Genomic DNA, 26,253 nt, shown 5'->3' on the forward strand with positions numbered 1-26,253 from the left:
TCACTTGTCCTGTCCTTGCTTCCTCACGTGTGCTGTGCGTTGCAGCCAGATTTCTCTTTGATAGCTAGTCAGCTAACACGATGTCCACAATACTCACTCCTCCCAAGAGTCAAGAAAAGGTGTATCCTACAGGGTTCATGACGATGGGGTATTTCCGGGACGAATGTCAGAAAGAGCTAAAAAATTTAAGTGTACAAAATAGAAACAAATATGTTTAAGACATTTCTTCAGGAGGAATGATTACGGTAGCTAACTCTGCAGAAGCTTCTCCACTATAAAAAGAAGAAAACAATCGTTCTGCAAACTGTATTTGAAGATAGGCACATTATGTATGTGCAGCCATAGAAACAAACATGTACTTAAGACAAGACTAGCAGAGGCACCGGGGGGGGGGGGGGGGGGGGCTCAATTGGCTGAGCGTCCGACTTGGGCTCAGGTCATGATCTCACGGCTCATGAGTTCAAGCCCCACGTCGGGCTCTGTGCTGACAGTTCAGAGCCTTGAGCCTGCTTCGGATTCTGTGTCTCCCTCTCTCTCTGCCTCTCCCCTGCTCATGCTCTGTCTCTCCCTCAAAAATAAATAAACATTAAAAAAAAAAAAAGACAAGACTAGCTTTATCATATTAAAGTATAAAGCCTCCCTTGCACTTCTGAATCCACTTATTTTCAGCATCAATAGTATTAAATAAATGCACAACCTATATTAACTACCGAATAAAAATATGTCTTTTAGGGGCTCCAGACCCAACCGCAGTGTGGGAGTGTTCTCCCACACAGAACACCAAAGCAATTCTCCCAGCAGGGTGTCCAAGAAATCAACTCCCTTCTGGCACTATCTACCCAGAGACAACATCGGTTTCAACAAATTAAAGGTTCAGTCCTACAAGGCTACCCGCACTTCAGATGCCGGTTACCAACCCCAGGCGACCTATGCTTCTGACTGTCTGCCTGTCTACAGACACAAAGTTCCAACGACCTCTACCTTCGGTTCAATTAATTTGCTACAGAGGCTCACAGAATTGTGGGAAATGCTTAAGTTTACCAGCTTATGAAAGGATACGATAAAGGCTACGCATCAACAGCCAGAAGAAGAGATACATGGGGCAAGGTATGGGGAAAGAGCACACCATTCTCCCAATCTCCACTTGTTCACCAACCCCAAAGATCTCCAAACCTCCAAAGGTTTTTACGAGGCTTCGTTACATAGGCATGGCTGATGAAATCACTGGCCATTGGCGATTCCTTAAGTTTTTATTCAAATTCTAGTTAGTTAACATACAGTGTGGTAGTGTTAGTTTCAGGTGTACAATATCGGGATTCAATACTTCCACGCAATACCCAGGTGCTCATCGTAACTGCACTACTTAATTCCTATCAGCTATTTCACCCTCCCCCCCCTCACCTGCCTCTTAGCCCCTCTCCCCTTCCCAGGGGTCATGAGATAAAGACTGAAAGTTCTAACCCTCTAAACACACTGTTGGTCCTCCTGGCAACCAGCCTCTATCCTTAGATGCTTTCCAAAAGTCATTTCATTAACATAACGAAGGACACCTTTATCACCCCCAACACTCAGGAAATTGCAAGGATTTGGCGGAGCTGTGACCCAGAAACTGGACAAAGATCAAATATATATGAAAAATATACTTTGGTCATCTGCACAACCAAATATGCATTTCTTATAAATCATAATACTGCAACATGGTGTAGTTGGACCCACAGTCAAGATTCATGGTATTTTCATAAAAGGCAAAGAATATTTGTAAGGTAAAATACCTTGAGAAAAAGATCAAAATTATATGCTCACATTTTCCCACTTCTTCCCATTTTATTTACATCACGGTTTTTAATACAAAAACTTAAAAAATATATTGTTCGCTAATGGGAAGTAACCAGGGAATTTTAGTGGCCAACACCAGAATTCATTCACCATTTGTTATGTGCCATGCAGGTTCTACTGATCGAAACATGAAAATCTCTCCCCTTACGGTGCTCACTGATGGAATCATCTAATATATCGATACATATAGAGCCTAAATTGTCTAAAATCTGACAAGCATACCTGAGCTTAAATTTATTAAATAAACTGATGGAAATGGACGGGGTAAGATACTAAGGGAGGGAAACAGGAAGCAAATATCAATGAGCATGGTCAGTGACTTTCAGTTCCAGATCCCATTTATTTCATTAATTATTTGTTCCTATCACTTATGTAATATCTTGAAAGATCTGATTGGTAATGTAACTCCAGAAAGGAAGACTACATTTAGAGTGATTGTCTACTACTAAGATCAAAAGTCAAAGACTATAATCACTCTCTTGCACACTCCATTGACTACCGAGACCTTCCTATCGAGTTCGCTTCACAAAACTACAGCCATGGTTGAAGTCAACACTCCACCTACTCTGCACCTACACCCATGCGGCTGAACAAGGACGGAGAACAACCACACTCAGAATTCAGAACCATGAACATCAGGTGGGCCACTTAGCACCACAACCATAATTCCCTAATTGCTTCCTGTTCCTAGTCTTTCTGATGATTACTTCACATCTTCTCTCTCTTCAAACCAATAAACACCGTCTCCCTCATCCTCACTTTTAGCTGTTTTTGACTTTGCTTCCTATTATCTTAATTAAGGGAGTAAGAATCAGCATCTGCGCCCCCATAGTCCGCCTTCGCACCTGTTGCTACAGACAACTACTCCTGCACCCCATTCCCTCTCACCTAATCAAGCACATTGTGCCAGTAAGTCTCACTCTTTTTTCTACATCCTCAATTTTTCACATCTGTAATTCTTCTCATCTTCAAAAAAAAAAAAAAAAAGAGAGCGAGAAAAAAGATGCTGCTTTTCTTCACAGCTACCACCTCATTTCTTTGCTCAACATCCAACAACACTCCTAAAAAACGTTGTCTATATTCCCGTCCTCCAATTTTCTTTTAAATCCCTTCTGGCAGGACTTTGACTCTATTGCTCTCTCACCAACTTCACCAATGAACTCTCCATTGCAAAATCCAGTGGTCAATTTCAGTGCCCTTCTTTCTTGGTAGGTCTGCTTCATTTGACCCCACTGATCATTCTCTCCCCTTTGAATATTTGCCTCACCTGGCCTCCGGGACACAATCATCTCTGAGGTTTTTCCTTCTCCCTCACTGACCTCTACCACTGATCTCTACCTCCTTTGCTGCTTCCTCCTCTTCAGCCTTTTACTAAGAACATAAAGACTCCATCTTTGTTCTCTTTTCTTCTCTATCTGTACTCTCTCCTGAGTAATCTCAGCCATTCTCAAGGCTTTAAATACCATTTAGATGCCAATGACCCCATATTTACTAGTCCAGACCTCCCTCCCCAACTCATATAACCCAATACACTCTCTCCTGAGTAATCTCAGCCACTCTCAAGGCTTTAAATACCATTTAGATGCCAATGACCCCATATGTACTAGTCCAGACCTCCCTCCCCAAACTTATATATAACTAAATTTTTTGCCCAACATCTCTCCACTTTGATGACTAGCATGCAGATTAAGTTTGCAATGTCCAAAATGTTAACTCCTGAGTTTCCATCCCTACTGACTCTAGCCACGGCTTTCCTGATGTCAGTTTACGTAAATCGTCGCCTTCCAGTTGTTCATGCCAGGAGCTATGGAGTAATCCTTGATATCAATTTTTCTCTGACTCTACGTTTAATCTGGAAGGAAATCTTGTTCCGTTGACCTCCACTGATTAAAATGTATTTTAAAATATATCTCCATACTCCTCTCATTGCCACCACCCTGGTCCAAGCCATCATCTCCCTGGATTACTGCAACAGCCTGTTAACTGGGCTCCCTGATGCCGTTCCTGTCGTCTACAGACTATTCTCAGGGCCAGTATAGCCCTTTTAAAGGCCAATTCAATCATGTCAGCCCTCCACTTACAGCACTGCAATAGGTCCCAGCTTTCCTCAGAGAAAATGTCAGAAATATTACCATGTGATATCTCCCCTGATTATTTCTGTGCCCTCATCAGCCCCTCCTTCCCTCACTCCCATTCAACTACGCTGTCCTCTTTACTGTTGATTGAACAAGCCAGGCAGAAATTCGCTATTCAAGGAATAGCAAGATGGTCAGTGTACCTGGGCCACAGTGAATAAGGGAGAGGCTGGAGATAAAGCCGGGGAGACAGATGGAAATCAGACCAGGTAGAGCTCTGGAGCCTACAATAGGGACTTGAGATTCTATTGTAGAAGAGATTTAAAAAAATTCACTAAAGAGTCTTCAATAGTTGAATTGTTAATCTGGTTTGAAAAGATCTCTCTTAGCCTGGTTAATTTTACGTGGGCAAGGTAGAATTTTCATAAACTGAGTGTCAGAGAAGAGGAAAGGGGAATTAGGAGGCTTATGCAGTAGTCCAGACAAAATATAACAGTGACCTAGACCACAACAATCAAATTCAAAGTCTAATTTGAAGGGAAAGCCGAAAGGATCTGTTGACAGAGCTGTAAAAAAAAAGAAAAATTCAATTATTTTAAAATTGTCTAATATTTTAATGAAAGCATGACCAGACTGAAAACCATCTTAAATTAGCTGAGAAACCTCTCATGATGCTAAGAATAAACATGCAACGTCATTAAATCAACATCAGCATAAACCTCATATAATACCTTATTTATATGGATTTAAAATAAGGAGTAATTGTAAGAAGCATAAAAACTTTTTCATAAACACTAGCTATATATAGGTAAAGAAAAGGAGGTTAAGCTTGAAAATAGTGTGAAGTATGAGTCAGGAAAAAATATATTAAATAATGCTTTCTTTCTGAATATTTATTATCCATAAACTGGTCTCGTGTGAATTCAATTATTCAAACATTTATAAGCCTGAATAATTTAAATGGTTTTGGGACAAAAACCGGGATGACAGGTATTTTAATTGGAGAAAACTTATCTTGACCATGACCATGTTACCAGTTCACAAAAGAGACATATTATTGAAATGCTGTTTAATTCTAGGCAACAGGTCAAAGACTTTCTCTACTGCTAGGTCACCTGTATAAATCTACCCTAAGTCAGCAGTGACAGAAATGCTTTACTCTGACCTAACACATTTAACAAAATAAAAACAGAACTAAAATATTTTTCAAACACCTTACTCTGGCAGCAGAAGCAAAAGAGTCAGGGCCATGAGCTGCATTTCTTATGCCATCGGTTCCAAAGAGGGCTCTCAGGCTTCCAGGAGCATCCGTACGTGCCAGACCAGAGTTCGCAGGTCCGAGCAGTCTTTTCCATTCACATATAGCATCGTCTCTTAAAATCTCCATGGCGATAATAGGACCACTCGTAATAAACTGGATCAGCTCGCTATAACACAGGTAAAAGACTGATTTGCTTCATCTTTCTGTCAACCTGTGTATCTCTACTCACAAGAATACATTACAATTGGAGTATTTCAACACACACATGGATATTATGATCTCAGAACTATCAGATACAGTGAATTCTACATAGGCAAGATAAAATTTTCATAATTGAGTATCCTCCAGTAGCCTGAGCCACTACACATCGCTACTGGTGTCAAATTATTTACTGTCAGCAAATAAAAAGAAAAAAAAAAGCCAGTGTTGCGCTTCATTAAGACTACTTCATTGACTTGAAATGCCTATCTATGCTTTTCCCATTGCTCTGAAAGGTACAGAAGGATTTCCCTTTTTATTTTCACGTGGTTTGCCACCGCAGTCCAATCATATTTGTAGTATAGAAAGTGATGAGAGTGATGTCTTCTAACATATTTACGGTAAGAATTCATTTACTTTTGTGTGGATTAGGATTCGAAGAATGACAGTAAACTTGCAGTCAATAAACACGGAGTTGGGCTAGTGATAAGGAAAACGAAATCAACAGGCCTTGAAAAAATATCCCCCTTCTGACTATAAAAGCTACTCTGGGATATTCCCATCTTAAGTTTTAAAGAGTACACATGGGTTCTTGATGAAAACTCCAGCACTGAGTCACAGCACCCCAACCCATAAAAACAGTATCTCAATTCCCTTCTCCGCTCCCGTACGTGGATGAGGCAGCAATGGCAGGTTTCACATGGAAATAAGTGACACCATTCCTCCTACTGTTTGGGGCAGGGACAGAATACTTTTTAAAGCAAGTGCATGTTTCTCTCTCTTCTAAACTATGAGAGAGGCCAGAACCCTCTAGAAGAAAAGCACATGGTGTGACAAACACTTTTGTACCGATTAACTCTTGACTCTTTTACATGCTTCCTTCCCTCATGAATCATGTTACGAGTTAACTCCCTTCCTTTTTAAATCATTTCAATTCATTTTGAAAAGGATTTCTAAAAAATAGTATGTATGAAGAAGTATTCATACGCTCTGTCCTTTAAAAGGCCCCATGACCTCTTCATACATATTCTTCTAGGACTTAGTAGCCAAAAACAATTAGATTTAAGGAGCCCAAATCAGGGGAACAAATCCATGTTGATCCATTCGGTAAGCACATAACAATTACTTAACTACAAATCAGAATATTCAATGATACCCTGGCGTCAAGAAACTTATCATCTAATGTCCTGTTATTACAGAATTCCTCAAAACACATAGTGAATAAGCCTATAACCTATAACCACACCCTATAAGGGGTGTGGCATGTTAATAATGCAGAGAAAGGTGTGCCTGGTCATAAAAAATACTTCTTCATGAGACTATTTCCAATTAATGCAGGTACATCTTTTGTTGTGTCTTTCATAATAACAGAAAACTCGTTAATTCACCCAGTTAATAAAATTTACTGCATACTAATTACATATAAGACATTAAACCAGGTGCTGCAATATAATGCCACAAACATAAAGCAAAGCTATAATAGTTTCCAAGAAAACTGTATATTCTTAAATTTTTTTTTAATGTTTATTTATTTTTGACAGAGAGAGAGAGAGAGCGAGCATGGGCAGAGAAGGGGCAGAGAGAGAAGGAGACACAGAATCCAAAGCAGGCTCCAGGCTCCGAGCCGTCGGTACAAGGCCCGACGTGGGGCTCGAACTCACAGACTGTGAGAGCATGACCTGAGCTGAAGTCAGACGCTCAACCGACTGAGCCACCCAGGTGCCCCAAGAAAACTGTATATTCTAACAAGGCCTGGGAATATTTTAAACTGCTTGATTTAAAATAATCTACAACGTAATTTTCTATTATACAATTAAAGGAAAAACACTATCATATGCAGGATGCCAAGCAGTGTGTTTATTATAGCAGCCTAATATCCTTCTTTATGACAAATGTAAGCACTTTGGGGCACCTGGGTGGCTCAGTCGATTAATTGCCCGACGTCGGCTCAGGTCATGATCTCGCAGTTCGTGGGTTCAAGCCCTGTGTCAGGCTCTGTGCTGCTAGCATGGAGCCTGGAGCCTGCTTTGGATTCTGTGTCTCCCTCTCTCTCTGCCCTTCGCCTGCTCATGCTCTCTCTCTCAAAAATAAATAAACATTAAAAAAAAATTAAAAATCTCTTTTCCCCTTCCCTTCCCCCATGGTCTTCTGTTAAGTTTCTCAAGATCCACATAAGAGTGAAAACATATGGTATCTGTCTTTCTCTATATGACTTATTTCACTTAGCATAAGAGACTCTTAAAAACTGAGAACAAACTGAGGGTTGATGGGGGGGTGGGAGGGAGGGGAGGATGGGTGATGGGTATGGAGGAGGGCACCTGTTGGGATGAGCACTGGGTGTTGTATGGAAACCAATATGACAATAAATTTCATATTTAAAATAAATAAATATTTTTTTAAAAAATAAAAAAAAGAAATGGAAGCACTTTTTTGACAATAGTAATATGCACCTCACAATATTCAAATGTTTAGAACATAAATTCGGTTTCTAACATATAGTAGTTGCTATATTTCAAGGAACAAAAGTATTAGTTAAAAAATAAGGGCTCCGTGAACATTGTTTCATGCACACAAGAATGCCAAAATAAGAGAGTTTTTTTTTAATTTTTTTTTTAACGTTTATTTATTTTTGAGACAGAGAGAAAGCATGAACGGGGGAGGGGCAGAGAGAGAGGGACACACAGAATCGGAAGCAGGCTCCAGGCTCTGAGCCATCAGCCCAGAGCCTGACGTGGGGCTCGAACTCACAGACCGCGAGATCGTGACCTGGCTGAAGTCGGACGCTTAACCGACTGAGCCACCCAGGCGCCCCAGGAGAGTTAAAAAAAAAACAACAAAAATACTCAACACAGGGGTTCCTGGCTGGCTCGGTCATTAGAGCATGCAACTCTTGATTTTGGGGTTGTCAGTTCGAGCCCCATGTTGAGTGTAGAGGTTACTTAAATAAAAGTTTTAAAACCCTTAAGAAAATGTGGGGCACCTGGGTGGCTCAGTCGGGTAAGCATCTGATTCTTGATTTTGGCTCAGGTCATGGTTTCACGGTTCGTGAGTTTGAGCCCTGCATCCGGCTCCATGCTGACAGCGTGAAGCCTGCTTAGGATTCTCTCTCTCCCCATCTCTCTCTGCCCACCCCGCTCATGCACACATGTGCTCTTTCTCTCTCAAAATAAACTTAAAAATAATAGTAATAAATAAAAACATTAAAAAATACTCAACATAAAATATAATTATCACTATTTTACTGAAATCTAAAAAGAGAGCTATGCCTCTTATAATGTAAACAAAGCATCCTAATTGCTGCTGATTAAAGTTTAAGATATTTAAGGGTGAAATAAGGATTCTAATTTAATAAAAGGACAAAAAAAAACAATTCTTAGAAAACACTTCTCTACAATTACAAAATGTTGCTATGGTCCTTTTGACAGATTATTTTCATCTCACAAATTTTTGAATTATAAAACTGTAATTCTTTAGTTTCCCAGAATATCCTCTGCTGTAAACCACTTGCCCCAAATTCAGCACCTACTTTAAAAAGGGCCTTGACTGATGGTCTATATGAAAATCTGTTGCTTCTTTCCTGTAAGATAATCAAAATGACAACAGTTAAGAATTACATAAAAAAAAATTATTGTAGCTTACATTCATAAAATAAAATAAAGATGAAGTTCTCTACTTATTTGATTGGTATGGCAACTGATTAATGACTTTTCGCTAAATATTCTGTTCAAATTGTCCCACCTTTCAAAGTTTTTGCTAGCTGAATATCTATTAAGATGTAAAATTACAATGAATGTGAGAGGCAATATTTGCGTTTCTCCTCATGTTATCTATTATCTTCCCTTTCATCAGCATCTTTTTTTTCAACGTTTATTTACTTTTGGGACAGAGAGAGACAGAGCATGAACAGGGGAGGGGCAGAGAGAGAGGGAGACACAGAATCGGAAACAGGCTCCAGGCTCTGAGCCATCAGCTCAGAGCCCGACGCGGGGCTCGAACTCACGGACCGCGAGATCGTGACCTGGCTGAAATCGGACGCTTAACCGACTGCGCCACCCAGGCGCCCCTCATCAGCATCTTTAATATTCTTGAAACAAAGTGTAACGTTGGACCAATAAGAATTACTTGTTCTTTAGAAGTCAAATAAATTACACTTAAAAATGCAAATTGATCTTCAAATTCAAAATCTGTCACTTTCTTCTCTAGGCTTCAAACGTGAAAGGTCAGGCTAGAATTTTAACTTAACAGTTACAGTTTTCTCTCTGAGATCTCTGCCAAGGAAAGGCTATATACTTGTGTTTTTAAAATCTGTTTGACAAATTAAGCATATCAATGTATTCTTATTGGTTGTCAATATATTAAAAACTAATGCTTTAATTAACGTCATCAGAAAAGGACGGTCAATATGGAGATACTCAGAATTTACTAAGGGCAATAGGAATTTACTTTTTAAATCTATATTCCCACAAAAGAATATCTATAGAGACACTGAAAGAATAAAAGATTAAATTGATTGGCTAAAAAGTCTAAACAACTTTTTATCTTAATCAAACCAGTTGTCTCTCAAACTCAGTTTTAAAGGCTTTGAACTGAGTACACAGTATATAACGAATATGTCAACATTAACTACTTTTTAAAATATCAAAGAAGTTTTTAAGTGTCCTCCAGCATAGGATTATCCTTTCAGGCATGAAAATTAACTTAGTCTGCAGTGTTTTAAGATTTTACGAACCTACTACCAAATGAATTCACACAGTAAACTATAGCAGGCATACCCTTATTCAAACCAAATATACTGAAATATTTTCTTCAACTAGGAACAGATTATGAAAAGTATACTATGCGAGTATAAAAAATAATTAGTAAATAGGGGCACCTGGGTGGCGCAGTCGGTTAAGCGTCTGACTTCAGCCAGGTCACGATCTCGCGGTCTGTGAGTTCAAGCCCCGCGTCAGGCTCTGGGCTGATGGCTCGGAGCCTGGAGCCTGTTTCCGATTCTGTGTCTCCCTCTCTCTCTGCCCCTCCCCTGTTCATGCTCTGTCTCTCTGTCCCAAAAATAAATAAACGTTGAAAAAAAAAATTAATAAATAAATAAAAATTCATCCCAAGAAATGAGAGGGGAAGAAAACTCATCTTTCCAGAACCTATTATGCCAACACTAAATCATTTTATGTCTCACAATACATTGAAATTGGTATGATTACCTGCATTTTGCTTATGAAAATAACGAAGTTCAACATGATTCCGTAACTTGTCCAGGTAAAGTGCCAGTAAGAGAAGGAGGGTGGGGGAGTTGAACCCAAATCTCTTGCTGCAAATCTCTATTTACACCCTTTCTGTTACCAACTACAGAGGGTCAGAAGAATTCACAAAAATGAAATGGATATATTGTGCTGTAGCCTAAAATGAGGTAAAACTGTCTGAAAAGCTCATGTGAGAGCATTTCAAGAGAATTCGCAGCAAGGGGCACCTGGGTGGCTCAGCTGGTTAAACGGACTCCTGATTTTGGCTCAGGTCACGATCTCACGGTTAGTGGGTTCGAGCCCCACATCAGGCTCCACGCTGACAATGTGGCACCTGCTTTGGATTCTCTTCCTCTCCCTCTCTCTCTGTCCCTCCCTTGCTCGCTTGCTCTCTCTCAAAATAAGTAAACTTAAAATTAAAAAACAGAATTAGCAGCAAGATGACTCAAACAACCAATTCTAAACTTTTCAACAAAACTAAGCTACTAAAAAAGAAAACAAAATCAATCATAATCTTTAACACTGATGAAAAGACAAACATTAATTACGAAAAGTGCTTCACTATTTTCTTCTAACATGTCACCGACCCCATAGTTATCTCCATTCAACATCCAAAATTGGAACCAAGATGAGGGTTCATGAATTCTTCCCATCAAGGGCATCACCACAGAAAGGAGTTTTGTTGTTGTTTTGTTATGTCTTGCTGTGTTTTTATAAGGAAACCGCTCTCCCACAAAGATTTGTCCATTAATTCTTTCATGAAATATTTACTTAGTGCCTAGCTTGAATCAGGCACTGATCCAAGAACTAGAAGTTCAAAGTCAGATGCAACTCAGCTGCTGCCTTTCAGGTACTGTCGTGACTGGGGAACCGGCATTTGAACAGACAAGTTTAGCAAAGATGTAAGCACTGGAAGATACTCCTCCATGGGTCTCTGGTGCTCGTATCGTGACTTACTGGCTGGGCCAAGAATGCAAGGCCCCACTGCCCTCCCTCCTAGCCTTTTCTCCGAGTCACAGTTGCAGTGAGCCACTTGGAGGGATGAGGTCATGTCTCTCTTCAGTACAGAGAGCAGCCTGTGTACTGCTTGCTACCGAAACAGTGGGTAACCCAAGTTCAAAGCGCCTCAGCTCTGATGCAATCAACTGCGTATACAAGATCCACCTGGATCCGTATCATCTTATTCCCACGGGACAAGGAGGCAAGGAGACCCAACATAAGCGCGATGCTCCTGCGGCTTTGCTGTACCATCATAAAGTCCTTTGTCACCGACCCAGGTGTCTCACGTCTTCGCTAGCATCCATGAAAGAGTAACAGACTAGCTCGTTAGCTTTCCAGTTGGACAAAATCCAAGACTTGACATTAGGATTAATAGAGATGTACGAGGTGCTATAAAAAAATAAGGAAGCGGTGAAGTGTCCCTGGGCATCTTTATCTTGGGAAGTTTGATGCCTAATTTATTAAGCACTAGTGGTATAAAGACAAAAAAAAAATTTAATCTCACTGAAACTATTCAAAGGCATTTCTCCAGAATTCAGTCCCATCGCCTGCTGTGAGGGCAAGCATACATGACACATACAGACATAGGACAAATTTAACTACTTATAAACGGGCATGACTTCAGCTCCACTAGATAATAATATCACCAGATTACCACTACTAATAACAATAGCTAACTTCATATATACTATGTGTAGGGGTCTTTCAAAGCACTTTACGTATATTAAACTCCCATAATCCTTATAACAACTTTACGATACAGGTGGTTATAACCTCCATTTTGCAGATGAAGAAAACGAAGCACAGAATAAACTGTCCAGAGTCACACACCTACTAAGAGGTGCAATTACATGCAATCTGGCTCTAAATTCTGTGCTCTGAAACTTAAGCCTCCTGCCTTTCTGGAAGATATGCAAACTGCAAGACCTTACACACGGGAAGAGTTCAAATTAAATGCATGTCGTTGTTGGGATAAACTTGAAGGTGTTTCATTAAGGTATCCAGGGATCAGACTTAGCAAAGCTGCACTGAATATCTACGGCTACTCATTGTCCCTGTCCTCACGGAGCCAAAACAGCAACTGTCCCATACAATATATATCCGGGAATAGCAGTAAGACACCTGACCAAAAAAACCAACCAAACAACCAAACAAAAAAACACACAAGAAAACAAACAAACAAAAAAAAAAACCCACACAAGAAAACAAAAAACAGAAACAAAAACACCCAATGGAGTAACATAAGAAGGCCACTGGAGCCAGTTCTGCCTAACTGCCACATTAATGTCCCTACCGAGGGGTAAGTCCTGTTTTCACTAAATAACTTAGAAACTATCAGGTCAGACAGAATGGACTGCTTTTCAGGGTAGTAAATCAGCATATGTGCCAATGATACCCATTGGGCAGAGCAAAATGTAAACATTTCCAAAGGCCTCCCTTTGGGAAATCCCAACAGTAATACTCCCTCGTCAAGTAGAAATACTCAATACTCATTTCCTCTTCTATCATTTTCACACAGTGTGTTATACGTCTACATTAAGGAGAAGAGATGACGATTATCCAGCGTCGGTGTTATAAAAGCCAATGGAGTTAGGGAACACGATAAAAGTGAGGCAGGTACAATCTGACAATTCCTACTTGCTTGGAGTTCAATTATTATTGGTGAATATAATTACCTGTGGTCTTATTCTCATTTTAATAAGATTAGTGTTCTATCCTTTGCCATTCAGTGAGAGGCTTTTATTTTAAACAATGACATGAAAAATAACAGATGATTTAAAAAAGAAAACAATACGGAATCAGACTTTACATGACTGAAAATGGCCAACAAATTACCTTGAAAGCGTCATCATTTTGAGTTTGGTTATAGTAAATCCGGCTTTGTTTATCATTTCAATTATTTCTCCAGCTTTTGATATTGCATCTGGTTTAATCAGAGCCAACGTTCTGCAAGGATACAAAGGATAAGTTTGAAAATAAAAATAGTTCAGTTTTTACTTACAATTCCGAAGCAGTGGTAGTTTCCTTAACAATCATCCTACATCATAAAACATTGAAATCAATTCCAAAGAGAAGTGTATTAAAGGTCTCTTTAAAACTTATACAAGGTAAGCTTACTATTTTTCCCAAGAAAATATAAACTTAGGTACCCAATCTAAAAAAAATAATAAAAGCTTACAGGGGGAAAAAGTTCACATTGTCATGTTTAATATGCCCAAATTAATGCAGGGAAGGGAAAATTCTTCCTCTACCCTCCAAGGTCTTCCGACTGGACTGAGAATTAAATTTACACGAGGCAGAGGAACAGGAGAAAAAGCTGAAGTTTCGTCATGTGTGCATGGAGGCCCAATAATGAAGTTGAGACCCAAAGAAATGACGAAAACAGGCAGTTTTTATACTTCTTAAACAAAGAGACAGTAAATTTGTGAGGGATTGACAGGATAAAGAAAACAGATGTGGGGCGCCTGGCTGCCTCAGGCAGTCGAGCACGGGACTCTTGATCTCCGGGCTGTGAGTTCTAGCTCCCACATTGGGTGTAGAGATTACTTAAAAATAAAACCTTTAAAAAAAAAAAAGAAAGAAAGAAAACATGTTTAGGAGCTTTAATTAGTAAGGAATTCAAAGCAGAATTTGGACTTCCATGGTAGATTAGAAAGAAAGTAACAATGTTTGTTTCTACAGCTTTGTTGGCTTTAAAGTTCCTATCTCTGTGGTAATAAGGGATCTCTTTACTTCTTAGTACAGGGAGCGCACCTTTTATGCGGGAGATTTACTTCCTCTATTCAGGGGGACAGAAGGGGATCCGAGCGTCCTTGCACCTGCTGCTTAAGTAACTTTTATTTAAAATAATATGCCAAAGTGGCACATTTTGAGGCAGCCTGTCCTTGGCCCCCACATTAGAAAACACTGGTCTTTACAATATCTGTTTCTTAGAACAACACATTTTATAAAAGAGGACAAATCTTTAAAATATTGCATTTAATATACTATGAGCTTGGGTTTTGGTCTCTTAGACTTTAACAAATGTATGCTATGCAGTCAGTTCAGCATTGATTTGGAAATAATTATAAATTCTTCTTTTAACACTCAAGCATAGCATGAGGGATGCGCAAAGAACCAAATGTCTTCTTGCCTGGCAATGCAGACAGATGGCAAACACCATGCTAATTTTTACAATCACGGTCTCCTCCAAGAGGACACACAGGAGCAAAGCACCCTCTCTACTCTGAAGCCACAGAATTAATCGATTTTTGGCGATGGCGACCGCCCGAATGCCCTCGCTTCGCTGATGCGGTAACTAAGCCTGGAGAGCGGTCACGTGCAAGGCTGCACAGTCGGTCAGCGGCACCTTCAGGACAGAAACATCCAGCTCACAAGACTTGCGGGTCTGCGCTCCTTCCACACCACAAGCAAGGTCACTCTCAGTATCATCAGAAGGGAGCACAACCACAAAACCCTCGAGGGTAATACTTGCAAATACAAGAAGAAAATCGAACTAGTCGGAGTAATTCAGTTGGCGGGACGTGCAGAATTATGATAATGAACTGCTACCACTTGCCCTTCATCATTTCTGGGTGTTCTGACACGCCGGCAATATTTCAAGGAATGCACACGAGAAGAATGGCCTTTTCGGAGCTTTCTTCCCCAATGAGACAAGCTTGGCTGAGGCTCTGACAAAGATATAATAATTCAAACATCCTTACTTTCAGTGGGATGCCGCCCATGGCTGCCTTTTAAAACTTATAAACAACAAAGATTGTTCATCTCAGTGTGCTTATGACAAGCCATACCGGACAATCCTTTCCTTTACTTTGAAGCAAACGAGTCGCTGATAGTATTTTATATTATATGGCTTCACTGAAGATGCAATTAAAACTCGTCGCTTTTTAGCTCACGTTATTTAAGTATCATAAGCCACACTAACCCCTGAATTGTTTATGCTGAACTGTGGGCGAACTTTCTGGAACTATAGCTCTTAAAGAAAATATAAACACATCAGCAGCCATCGATTTCGAGGAACAAGCACCAGGGTGGAAAATGCAAAACGGACAGAACTGAATTTAAAATGCAATTTCATTTTCTCTTTAAATGCCTACATTAAAGGCTGACTACTGGGAGTAACCACTGTAAATAGATTTGCCTATCGTGTCCTTGTTGCTTAACTCTTCAGTACATAATAGTTAAAATCTATCCTGAACAGAAAATTCGATGGGCACGAGAAGTCACACATGCTATTTAAGTGAGGACAGCACATAAGCAATAGGACCACAAAAATATTATTAATAGTGCTGCTGTTCTCTGTCGCCGTGTAACGCACCATAACAACACTCCAAGCCGTCCCAAAGGTGAACGTGTATCAAACTGCTGCGCTCCTCGCTTGCTAGCTGAAGTCCCCCGGGCTGGTGCAGGACTGACCTACTTTCCCAGAGGCCTGCAGGCTGGCCTTGAGGAATGAAGGACCAGACTTTCCCAGAAGATAAGACCTGACCGCATTTGAAAACAGCTGCCACTGATGCCAACAAGTCTGTTCAGGGCCAGGTCGACGTACGACTAACTGCCTGGGCACCTGCTTCTCCTGCACGGAGCCCCCGCCATTTCCTGCACCTTCCCCCCTGTTAGAACCCTGTGGCTTTGTCTGGACAGGGAAGATGGCCTTTGAGACATCAGTCCACCATCTTCCCAGGATGCCAGCTTCCTGAATAAAGCAAACTTCTCTTTCCCACCATCGCTGGTCTCTCCAGCATTGGTTTTTTTTTTTTGACTGGCGAGCAACCAAACTTGACTTGAGAATCCATTCTCTGTCCAGGAACAGAACCATCCCAAAATGTGGGGGCTCAAAACAACAATTGCTCAAGATTCTGTAGGTCAGCTGCAGTGGTTTCACCGGGGATCATTCACACAGCCGTGTGCGGCTGGAGGGTCAGCTGGGACGGCTCCCAAGGCTTCTTTTTCCTTGTGGGCTTTCATCCTTTGGAGGCCACACCAGGCTTCTTCATATGCGGCCACATGAGTCCAGCATGCAAACATTTATCACGCATCCCCTTGAGACGTGTCTACTGACGTCCCTTTGGCCAATGCAAGTCACATGGTCAAGTCCAGAGTCAATGTGAGGGGGGACTGGACAAGGGCACGATACCAAGAGGTGCAATTCACTGGGGACCACCGCTGTAACAAAGCACCGCGTGGTAATCCTCTCACCTGGCACTGAGCGGGATGTGGCAGGAGATGCTCTCGAAACAAAAGAAAAACTGTAAACCGTTCTTTTACACTAAAAACTTCTTAGCAATGGAGAGTGAAAAAACAGTTGGGCCAGCCTTCACAGAACTCAGATAGGACACAGAATTCTGCAAACTAACAGCTTTCATGGAGCCATGCACAAGATGCGTTCTCCATCCGCCAGTCAGGCTCGGGGCAAAAATCGCAGCGAACATGTATGGGATAAAGATGACCAGCCAACCGCTGCGGAATAAACATCCTCCACAGTACAGGGCAGTAGACTCTTTGAACGCTGTCCACCTAAAGGGATATATTTGTAAACTTTAATCTGTATTAATTTATCTAAATATTTCAAAAGTTATGCATATTGGCCGAAAGCATGTGAAAACCTGTTCTAAAATATCAACCCAAAGCCAGATTAGGGGTCTCTTTCACGCTTCCTTTGCAATCGTACCGCATGTGTTTGCCCCATGGATAAAGGAGAATAGTCTCAGATGAGGCCCCTGTGGCTTGGAGGCAATGGCAGTGAGTCAGAGCTTTTGACTGGCAACAACGGCAAGGTCATTCAGGGCAGCCCTTCCACGGAAAACTAAAAACAGTGGGTAAGATAGTTTTTAAAGAGTTTTCAAGCAAAAAGAAATGGGCTGGATGCTAAACAATTATTAGCACAAACATAAAAGAAAAACGGAGATCCAGGGGAATAAGAACAAAAGTCATGTCTCCCTTGCCGGCATTGCCTCTGGCAAATCCAAACTTTAATCTGTACCCCATCACTGGGAGAGGGCAACAGAACCCAACAGAGTATTCTCCCCGTAATACTCTGGGACCAAAAACTATGCCCTAAGGGTGAGTCAGATAGAACCAGGCCTTGCGTGGCCCGGCAGCACAAATTCACATCACTTAGGGAGCCTGGGAACGTCCAATTCTGCACAATTCTGGTAACGGTCATCCAGACTGCTAATCCCTCCAGCCAAAACTCAGAAGCAAACACAATTCCACCCTAGATGTCAGGTAACTTAATCCTGTACCTCAAATAATTCATCTATAAATGCCCGACACACATGTATTTCACAAGCACGTTCACATCCACACACATCCAGACACACGACAATCAATACCACACGAACATTACCACACACACACGCGCGCGCGCTCGCGCGTGCGTGCACACAAAAAAGTAAAAAAAGACCAACCTGAGGAAGAACCAGAAGAAACAGCACAGAACAGAGACAGCCACAGATAGTTCAGCTACTGGAACTGTCAGATGCAGACTGTGAAAGGACCAGACAAAAGGAAGGACTGAAAGACAAGGTGCAAGCATCATAAGGCAAGAGAAGTCCAAGCTATGAACAATGGATACTTAGGTTTGAAAAAGAATCTATGAGAGGACCAAGTGATAAAAAAATACAAAAATGAAAATAAGCACCAAACGGGCTGACAAGAAGACTAGATGTACCTGACGGAAGAATTCTGAGCAAATTCAGAATGAAGCACAGAGGAACAGAAAGACAGGACATAGCTAAGAGGATAGTTTCAAGAATGTGAGTAAAGACATTTTCAGCCAAAAGAGTTCCTTATCAGTGAACACTCTAAGGGAAATTCTAAAATAAGCAAAACAATCCCAAACAGAATATCTGAGATAGACAAAATAATAATACTAAAAGGCCAAAAGTAGTGACAGCTAATTGTCAACTGGTTATATAGAATAATAATAATGAGTCATTAGGTTCACAAAAACTACAGAAAATACAACAGAAGTGGCATGTAATTCAGCAAGGTACGAAATTTAGCTCAACTGTTCCGAGGTTCTTATACTTTCAAGAAGGAAGATACTACAAAAGCAAACATGAACTACCAGGACTTCATCAAGATAAAAAGCTTCTGCACAGGGAAGGAAACAATCAGCAAAACTAAAAGTCAACTGACAGAATGGGAGAAGACATTTGCAAATGACTTATCAGATAAAGGGTTAGAATCCAAAATCTGTAAAGAACTTCTCAAACTCAACACCCGCCAAAAAAAATAATCCAGCCAAGAAAGGGGCAAAAGACGTGAACAGACACTTTTCCAAAGAAGACATCCACATGGCTAACACACATGTGAAAAGATGCTCAACATCACTCATCATCAGGGAAATACAAGTCAAAACCACAATGAGATACTATCTCATATCTGTCAGAACGACTAAAATCAACAACTCAGGAAACAACAGATGTTGTGAAGATGAGGAGAAAAAGGAATCCTTTTGCACTGCTAGTGGGAATGCAAACTGGTGCAGCCACTCTGGAAAACAGTGTGGAGATTCCTCAAAAAATTAAAAACAGAACTACCCTACAAGCCAGCAATCGCACTACGAGGTATTTACCCAAAGGATACAAAAATGCCCATTCAAAGGGGCACATGCACCCCAGTGTTTATATCAGCACCATCAACAATAGCCAAAGTATGGAAAGAGCCCAAATGTCCATCGAAAGATGAATGGATAAAGAAGATGTGGAATATATAAAATGGAACATTACTCAGCAATCAAAAAAAATGAAAATATTGTCATTTGCAACAACATGGATGGAACTAGAGGGTACTATGCTAAGTGAAATAAGTCTGTCAGGGAAAGACAAATACCATATGATATCACTCATATGTGGAATTTAAGAAACAAAACAGATGAACATAGGGGAAGGGAAACAAAAATCAGATTAAAAACAGAGAGGAGACAAACTATAAGAGACTCAAATACAGAGAGCAAACTACGGGTTGCTGGAGGGGTGTTGGGCTGAGTGATGACCATTAAGGAGGGCACTTGTTGGGATGCGCACTGGGTGTTATACATAAGTGATGAAACACTAAATTCTATTCCTTAAGTCATTATTACACTATATGTTAACTAACCTGGATTTAAAAAAAAAAAAGAAGAGGGGCGCCTGGGTGGCGCAGTCGGTTAAGCGTCCGACTTCAGCCAGGTCACGATCTCGCGGTCCGTGAGTTCGAGCCCCGCATCAGGCTCTGGGCTGATGGCTCAGAGCCTGGAGCCTGTTTCCGATTCTGTGTCTCCCTCTCTCTCTGCCCCTCCCCCGTTCATGCTCTGTCTCTCTCTGTCCCAAAAATAAAATAAACGTTGAAAAAATAAATAAATAAATAAATAAAAATTAAAAAAAAAGAAGATACAGATATTGGTAAACTTTAGGCATTGATATTAAATATGCATGCTGTAGTTTCTAGGATAAGAACTAAAAGTATAGAAAAGAATGTACACCATTCAAACAAATAGACAAAAAATGGATTGAGGGGCGCCTGGCTCAGTGGGGTGAGCATCTGACTTCAGCTCAGGTCATAATCTCACAGCTCGTGAGTTCGAGCCCCATGTCAGGGCTCTGTGCTAACAGCTCAGAGCCTGGAGCCTGCTTCGGATTCTGTGCCTCCCTCTCTCTCTGCCCCTCCCCTGTTTGTGGTCTGTCTGCCTATCTCTCTCAAAATAAATAAACAGTAAAAAAAAAAAAATTATATACATATATATATATGTATATATATATATAAATGGATTGAAAAATCCTCAATAAGTCAGAAAATGACCAAAAATAATAATAATAAATCAAATGAGAAAAAGCACAAAAGCAGATGGCAGGGTTAACCCCAAATATATTATAGTACATGCATTAAAAGTAAGTGCTTTACATAAGAGACTCTTAAAAACTGAGAACAAACTGAGGGTTGATGGGGGGTGGGGGGGTGGGTGATGGGTATTGAGGGGATGGGTGGGTGATGGGTATTGCTCATTTTGGGATGAGCACTGGGTGTTGTATGGAAACCAATTTGACAATAAATTTCATATATTGAAAAAATAAATAAATAAAAATAAATAAATAAATAAAAGTAAGTGCTTTAGAGTAAAAGACAAAGACTATAAAACTGAATTTCTTTAGGGAACCTGGGTGGCTCAGTCAGTTAAGCATCCAACTTCGGCTCAGGTCACGATCTCACAGTTCATGCGTTCTAGCCCCGCATCAAGCTCTGTGCTGACAGCTCAGAGCCTGGAGTCCACTTTGGATTCTGTGTCTCCCTCTCTCTCTGCCCCTCCCCTGCTCACGCTCTGTCTCCCTCTGTCTCTCAAAAATAAATAAATGTTAAAAAAAAAAAAAACAACTCTGACTTTCTTTAAAAAAAAAAATCATTCAAAGACAAACTACATCAGACTAGATTTAAAAAGTAACTATGTTATTTAGAAAAGGCACATTTAGAACAGCATACTGAAAGTTTTTAAGTTTAAAAAGGATGAAAAAAGACACACTGTGTGAACATTAACTAAAGTAAAGCCAGTGCAGGGGTGCCTGGGTGGCTCAGTTGAGCATCTGACTCTTGATTTCGGCTCACATCATCATGATCTCACAGTCATGGGATGGAGTCCCATGTCTGGCTCCACACTGAGTATGGAGCCTGCTTGAGGCTCTCCCCCCGCCCACTGCCCCTCTCCCCCACTCACTTGCTCACTCTCTCTCTCTCTGAAACAAAAAATAAAATTAAATAAAGTGAAATGAAATAAAGAAAAGAAAAGAAAAGAAAAGAAAAGAAAAGAAAAGTAAAGTAAAATAAAATAAAATAAAATAAAATAAAGTAAAATAAAGTAAAATAAAAATAAGCCAGTGCACAGAAAATATGAATAGACACTTCTCTAAAGAAGACATCCGGATGGCCAACAGGCACATGAAAAGATGCTCAACGTCACTCCTTATCAGGGAAATACAAATCAAAACCACACTCAGATATCACCTCACGCCAGTCAGAGTGGCCAAAATGAACAAATCAGGAGACTATAGATGCTGGAGAGGATGTGGAGAAACGGGAAGCCTCTTGCACTGTTGGTGGGAATGCAAACTGGTGCAGCCACTCTGGAAAACAGTGTGGAGGTTCCTCAAAAAATTAAAAATAGACCTACCCTATGACCCAGCAATAGCACTGCTAGGAATTTACCCAAGGGATACAGGAGTACTGATGCATAGGGGCACTTGTACCCCAATGTTTATAGCAGCACTCTCAACAATAGCCAAATTATGGAAAGAGCCTAAATGTCCATCAACTGACGAATGGATAAAGAAATTGTGGTTTATATACACAATGGAGTACTACAGGTCAATGAGAAAGAACGAAATATGGCCCTTTGTAGCAACGTGGATGGAACTGGAGAGTGTGATGCTAAGTGACATAAGCCATACAGAGAAAGACAGATACCATATGGTTTCACTCTTATGTGGATCTTGAGAAACTTAACAGAAACCCATGGGGGGGGGGGGGGAAGGAAAAAAAAAAAAAAAGAGGTTAGAGTGGGAGAGAGCCAAAGCATAAGAGACTCTTAAAAACTGAGAACAAACTGAGGGTTGATGGGGGGTGGGAGGGAGGGGAGGGTGGGTGATGGGTATTGAGGGGATGGGTGGGTGATGGGTATTGCTCATTTTGGGATGAGCACTGGGTGTTGTATGGAAACCAATTTGACAATAAATTTCATATATTGAAAAAAATAAAATAAAAATTTTTAAAAAAGTGCACTTGTTGTGATGAGCACTGGATGTTGTTTGGAAGTGCTGAATCTCTATATTGTACCACTGAAACTAATATTGCACTGTGTGTTAACTAACTGGAATTTAAACAAAAAGTTAAAAAAAAAAAAAATAAGCCAGTGCAGCTCTATTGCTATCAAACAAAGTAGAGTTTAAGGTAAAATTCAGTGCTAGAGATAAAAATGATCTTTTTATAATACTAAAAGGTTCAATTTACCAAGAAAATATCTCCTAGTAACATACCCTCAAAATTATAATGTAAAAATTAACATAATGACAAGGAAAAAGAGACAAATGACAAGTATAGAAGGAAATGTTAATCAAGCCTTGGTAATTGATAGAATAAGCTGACAAAAATATTACTAAATACATGAAAGATTTGAACACATAATTCACAACGTTGACCTAATGACACAAAACAACAGTGGATTAAACATTCTTTTCAAGCACACTAAAATAATTGATTATGGTAAGACAAAAGCAAGCCTCAACCAACTTGAAAGACACAGAAATCATGCAGAGTATATTTTTTAGACACCACACAATTCAGCTAGGATCCAATACAAAAAGAGAATAAAAAAACCTGATATGCTTAGACATAACTGAACATACTTCTAAATAACTACTGGATCAATGACAACTTATAAAAATTAGAAAATATTTCAAATCAAATTTTTCAAATTTCACATAAAAAAGTAGAATGTGGTTCTAAGCAGTATTTAGAAGAAAGTTTATATCCTTAATTGCATATATTAAAAATACTGAAAATTAATAGAATATATAATTCTCAAACCAGTAACAGCAGAAAAGAGGAATAAAGAAAACTTGAAAGCAACTACCAACTTCAAATTGTGTGCAAAGCAAAGGCACCATTAAAAAAAGAAGGTGAAATAAAAAACATTTTTAAGAAAGATAATTGACTACCAAGAAATGGAGGATAAATTCCAAAGAGAAAAAGGATTCCAAAAGGACAGTCTGATACGCAAGAATTGGTGACAAATGCATAGGTAAATCCAAGCAAACATCGCTGGTACGAAAGAAAAAAAAAAAAGGGTAACATGCAGACAAAAACCAAATGCCCAAAGCAACAATGAAACCATGTAATTCAAGAAAGAAGATTGGCACTAAGGTGTTCTAAACTCTCTTAAGACTACAGAAGGGTGAAGATATTATACAACCCTAAGCAATTTAAATGAAATATGTATGACAAAGTTTCACAGCTAACCACGAGAGAAATAGCATAGAATTATGTAAACCCCAAACCAAGAGAGAACAATGGCCACCCAAAAATGTCCGTGACCTAATCCCTGGAACCTGTGAATACATTACTTCACATGGTAAAAAGACTTTGCAGACTTGATTACAACTGCAGGCCTTGAAATAGGGAAATTATTCTGGATCATTCTCGTAGGCTCAGTGTAATCACATTCGTCCTTAAAATCAGAGAATCTTTCTGGTTGCGGTGAACCAGAGAGATGTCAGTGTGAGGTCTCAGCCTCACAGCCAGGGAAATGTGGGTGGCCTCAAGAATCTCCGCGAGAGCCTCCGCAAGGGAATGCAACCTTACCAACACCTTGATCTCAGCCCGATGAGACGTGTGTTAAACTTCTGATCTACAGAACTGTAAGGCAATACATTTGTATTGTTGAAGCAACTGAATTTGTGATCATTTGTTATGGCTTCAACAGAAAACTATAGAGGAAAAAGAAACTGAACAGAGGAAAAACACCTCAATTAATTAAAAAAAAAAAAAGCAAGAATAAAGAAAAAGTACAAAAGCACCAAAGTGGCCAAAGAGTGGAAATTGTACAAAAATGCAAAAAATACAACATATTTAAACTGTACATGTACTAATCTTACCAAGGAAAATGAGGGCATTTTCAGACAGAATTTTGCTTTTAAAAAAATGCTATGTGCTATTTATAAGAGACATACCTACAGCATAACATAGTATGACTGCAAGAAAAGAGGTGGCAAAAAAAGACATTAATTAATCCAAATATATTATCAATCATTCTAGGGGAAGATGGCCACGGCTGGAGCTGAAAAGAAAATTCAGTTCTAATCTGTTAACTAGGAGCCCTCTGACTAAGAATTATAAAGGAGAAGGCAGAATTTGACTTGATTTTTACAGAGGAAGAAATCTCAATTTCTCTCTGGGAATTTAAGAATGGGAGGGCATTTTTTCATGGCATTATCTGGGGTACAGTTATGCTGTTGTTGGGGCCATCATGTAATCAGTAGTAAGTCATCTTGGACAATGAGACCATAGATAAGTAAAGAGGAAAAGGTTAGGGGGTGAATTTTTAGGAAGGCCTTGGTAATTGAACTACATGACTTTAATGCAATTCAGTGCCTTTTAGCAGCCAAAACTCAACTGCTCACTATGGTCCTAGGACATTCTGTAAAATAACAGTGGTTAGTACTGCGAGAGTACTTTTCAGGTGAGAGCAGACCTAAACGAATATTCTGCTCCTCCCCTCCTCTGAGAAGTAACCTACTCAAAACTGTTAGGCCAACTGGCTTTAAGACATAAAACCCCAAGGGGCGCCTGGGTGGCTCAGTCAGTTGGGCATCTGATTCCTGATTACGGCTCAGGTCATGATCTCACAGTTCATGAGTTCGAGCCCCACATGGGCTCTGCGCTGACAGTGCGGAGCCTGCTTGGGATTCTCTCCCTCTCTCTCTGCCCCTCCCCTGCTCACGCTCGCTTGCTGTCTCTCTCAAAATAAATAAATTTTAAAAGAAAAGAAGAAAGAAAGAAAACTCCAAGAACAGGAATATGTGCACTCTTGAGTGCACGTGAGTGACTTCGACTCCACCCCGAGGACGGTGCTCCCTCCCTCCACTCCCTCTATCTGCTCTACAGCGTCTTTCTTCAACTATATGCTGTAGGTTTCTGGTCACGTGTGGCCCCGCCCCTTTTGTCTCAAACCTGCAGGCCCTCAGGCCATCGTCCTCCCGCGTCCCCACGTTTAGCACAGTGACCTGTGTGGAAGCCTGTCTCCGGTGCTCTGTCTCTTGTGCTGGGTGGGCTGTGAGGCGGCACAGACCCCGGGCCAAGTGTGCGGGCGGAGGGGTTTGCCACGCAGACCCCTCTCTCCCTCGGGCAGGCCCTGAGGTCAGGACTGGAGGAGGAGTGAGATGGGAGGGGGGCGGCAGAAGTAGGAAGATGAGGAGAGCCTCGGCCACTCTCAAGCGTCCCTGATCCCGGATGGCCCGGATAAGCGCCCATCTTCGTGTTGGTCTTCGCCTGGCTCCTGTGTCGGTGCTCCCATCAGTTACTAATCTGGAGACTAACCCGCCCCACAGATCACAAGAAGTTTGCACTAGGTGGACTCGCATCTAAACAACAGAACCAGGGATGTCGATTCATTGCCATTTACAATTGAAACCCTATCAGCTATACTTCAATTAGAATTAATTAAAACCAATTACTCTGATACTTTGCCAACAAATAGCCTTTGTCAACTTGACCTGAGGAGCTCTATAGAGAATAGATTTAAAATTAGCTAAAGAGTAAATCGTACGTTAAGTGCTCTGACCACACACAAAAAAATCAATATAAAAAAAATAATAAAAGGAGCAGGAGAAAAGTTTTGGAGGTGACAAAGAAGCCTGTATCGTTCACTGTGGCGATGGCTTATGGGTGTGCACTTATCTCCAAAGTCCTCAAGTGGTATGCATTCAATTAGCTACAGCTTTTTTATGTCCATTATAACTCAGAAAGGAGATTTAAAGAAAGCAAGCAGGTAGAAACGTGAATCAAATGTCGTATTTCTGTAGTCTAAGAGAACTGGAAGGCCGAGGCCAGTTTGAGAGCGAACGTGAACTATACTGAATCATCTGGATAACTGCCTCAAAATTAGCTGATGGGC

General features: G+C 40.4%; 1 protein-coding gene across 3 annotated transcripts in view; it reads right to left on the reverse strand.

Moving 5' to 3' along the window:
• The window catches only part of NME7 (NME/NM23 family member 7), a 262,618-nt gene that overhangs the window by 183,074 nt on the left and 53,291 nt on the right, over positions 1-26,253 (reverse strand). For all 3 annotated transcript variants that reach the window (XM_043568420.1, XM_043568422.1, XM_043568421.1), the window contains 3 exons: positions 13,446-13,556; positions 8,897-8,947; positions 5,131-5,338 (listed from right to left, as the gene is read on the reverse strand). In XM_043568420.1, the coding sequence (XP_043424355.1) occupies positions 5,131-5,338; positions 8,897-8,947; positions 13,446-13,556 (370 nt within the window). The remainder of the gene's footprint in view (positions 1-5,130; positions 5,339-8,896; positions 8,948-13,445; positions 13,557-26,253) is intronic.

This window comes from Prionailurus bengalensis, chromosome E4, assembly GCF_016509475.1.
Source record: "Prionailurus bengalensis isolate Pbe53 chromosome E4, Fcat_Pben_1.1_paternal_pri, whole genome shotgun sequence".
Lineage (NCBI taxonomy): Eukaryota > Metazoa > Chordata > Mammalia > Carnivora > Felidae > Prionailurus > Prionailurus bengalensis.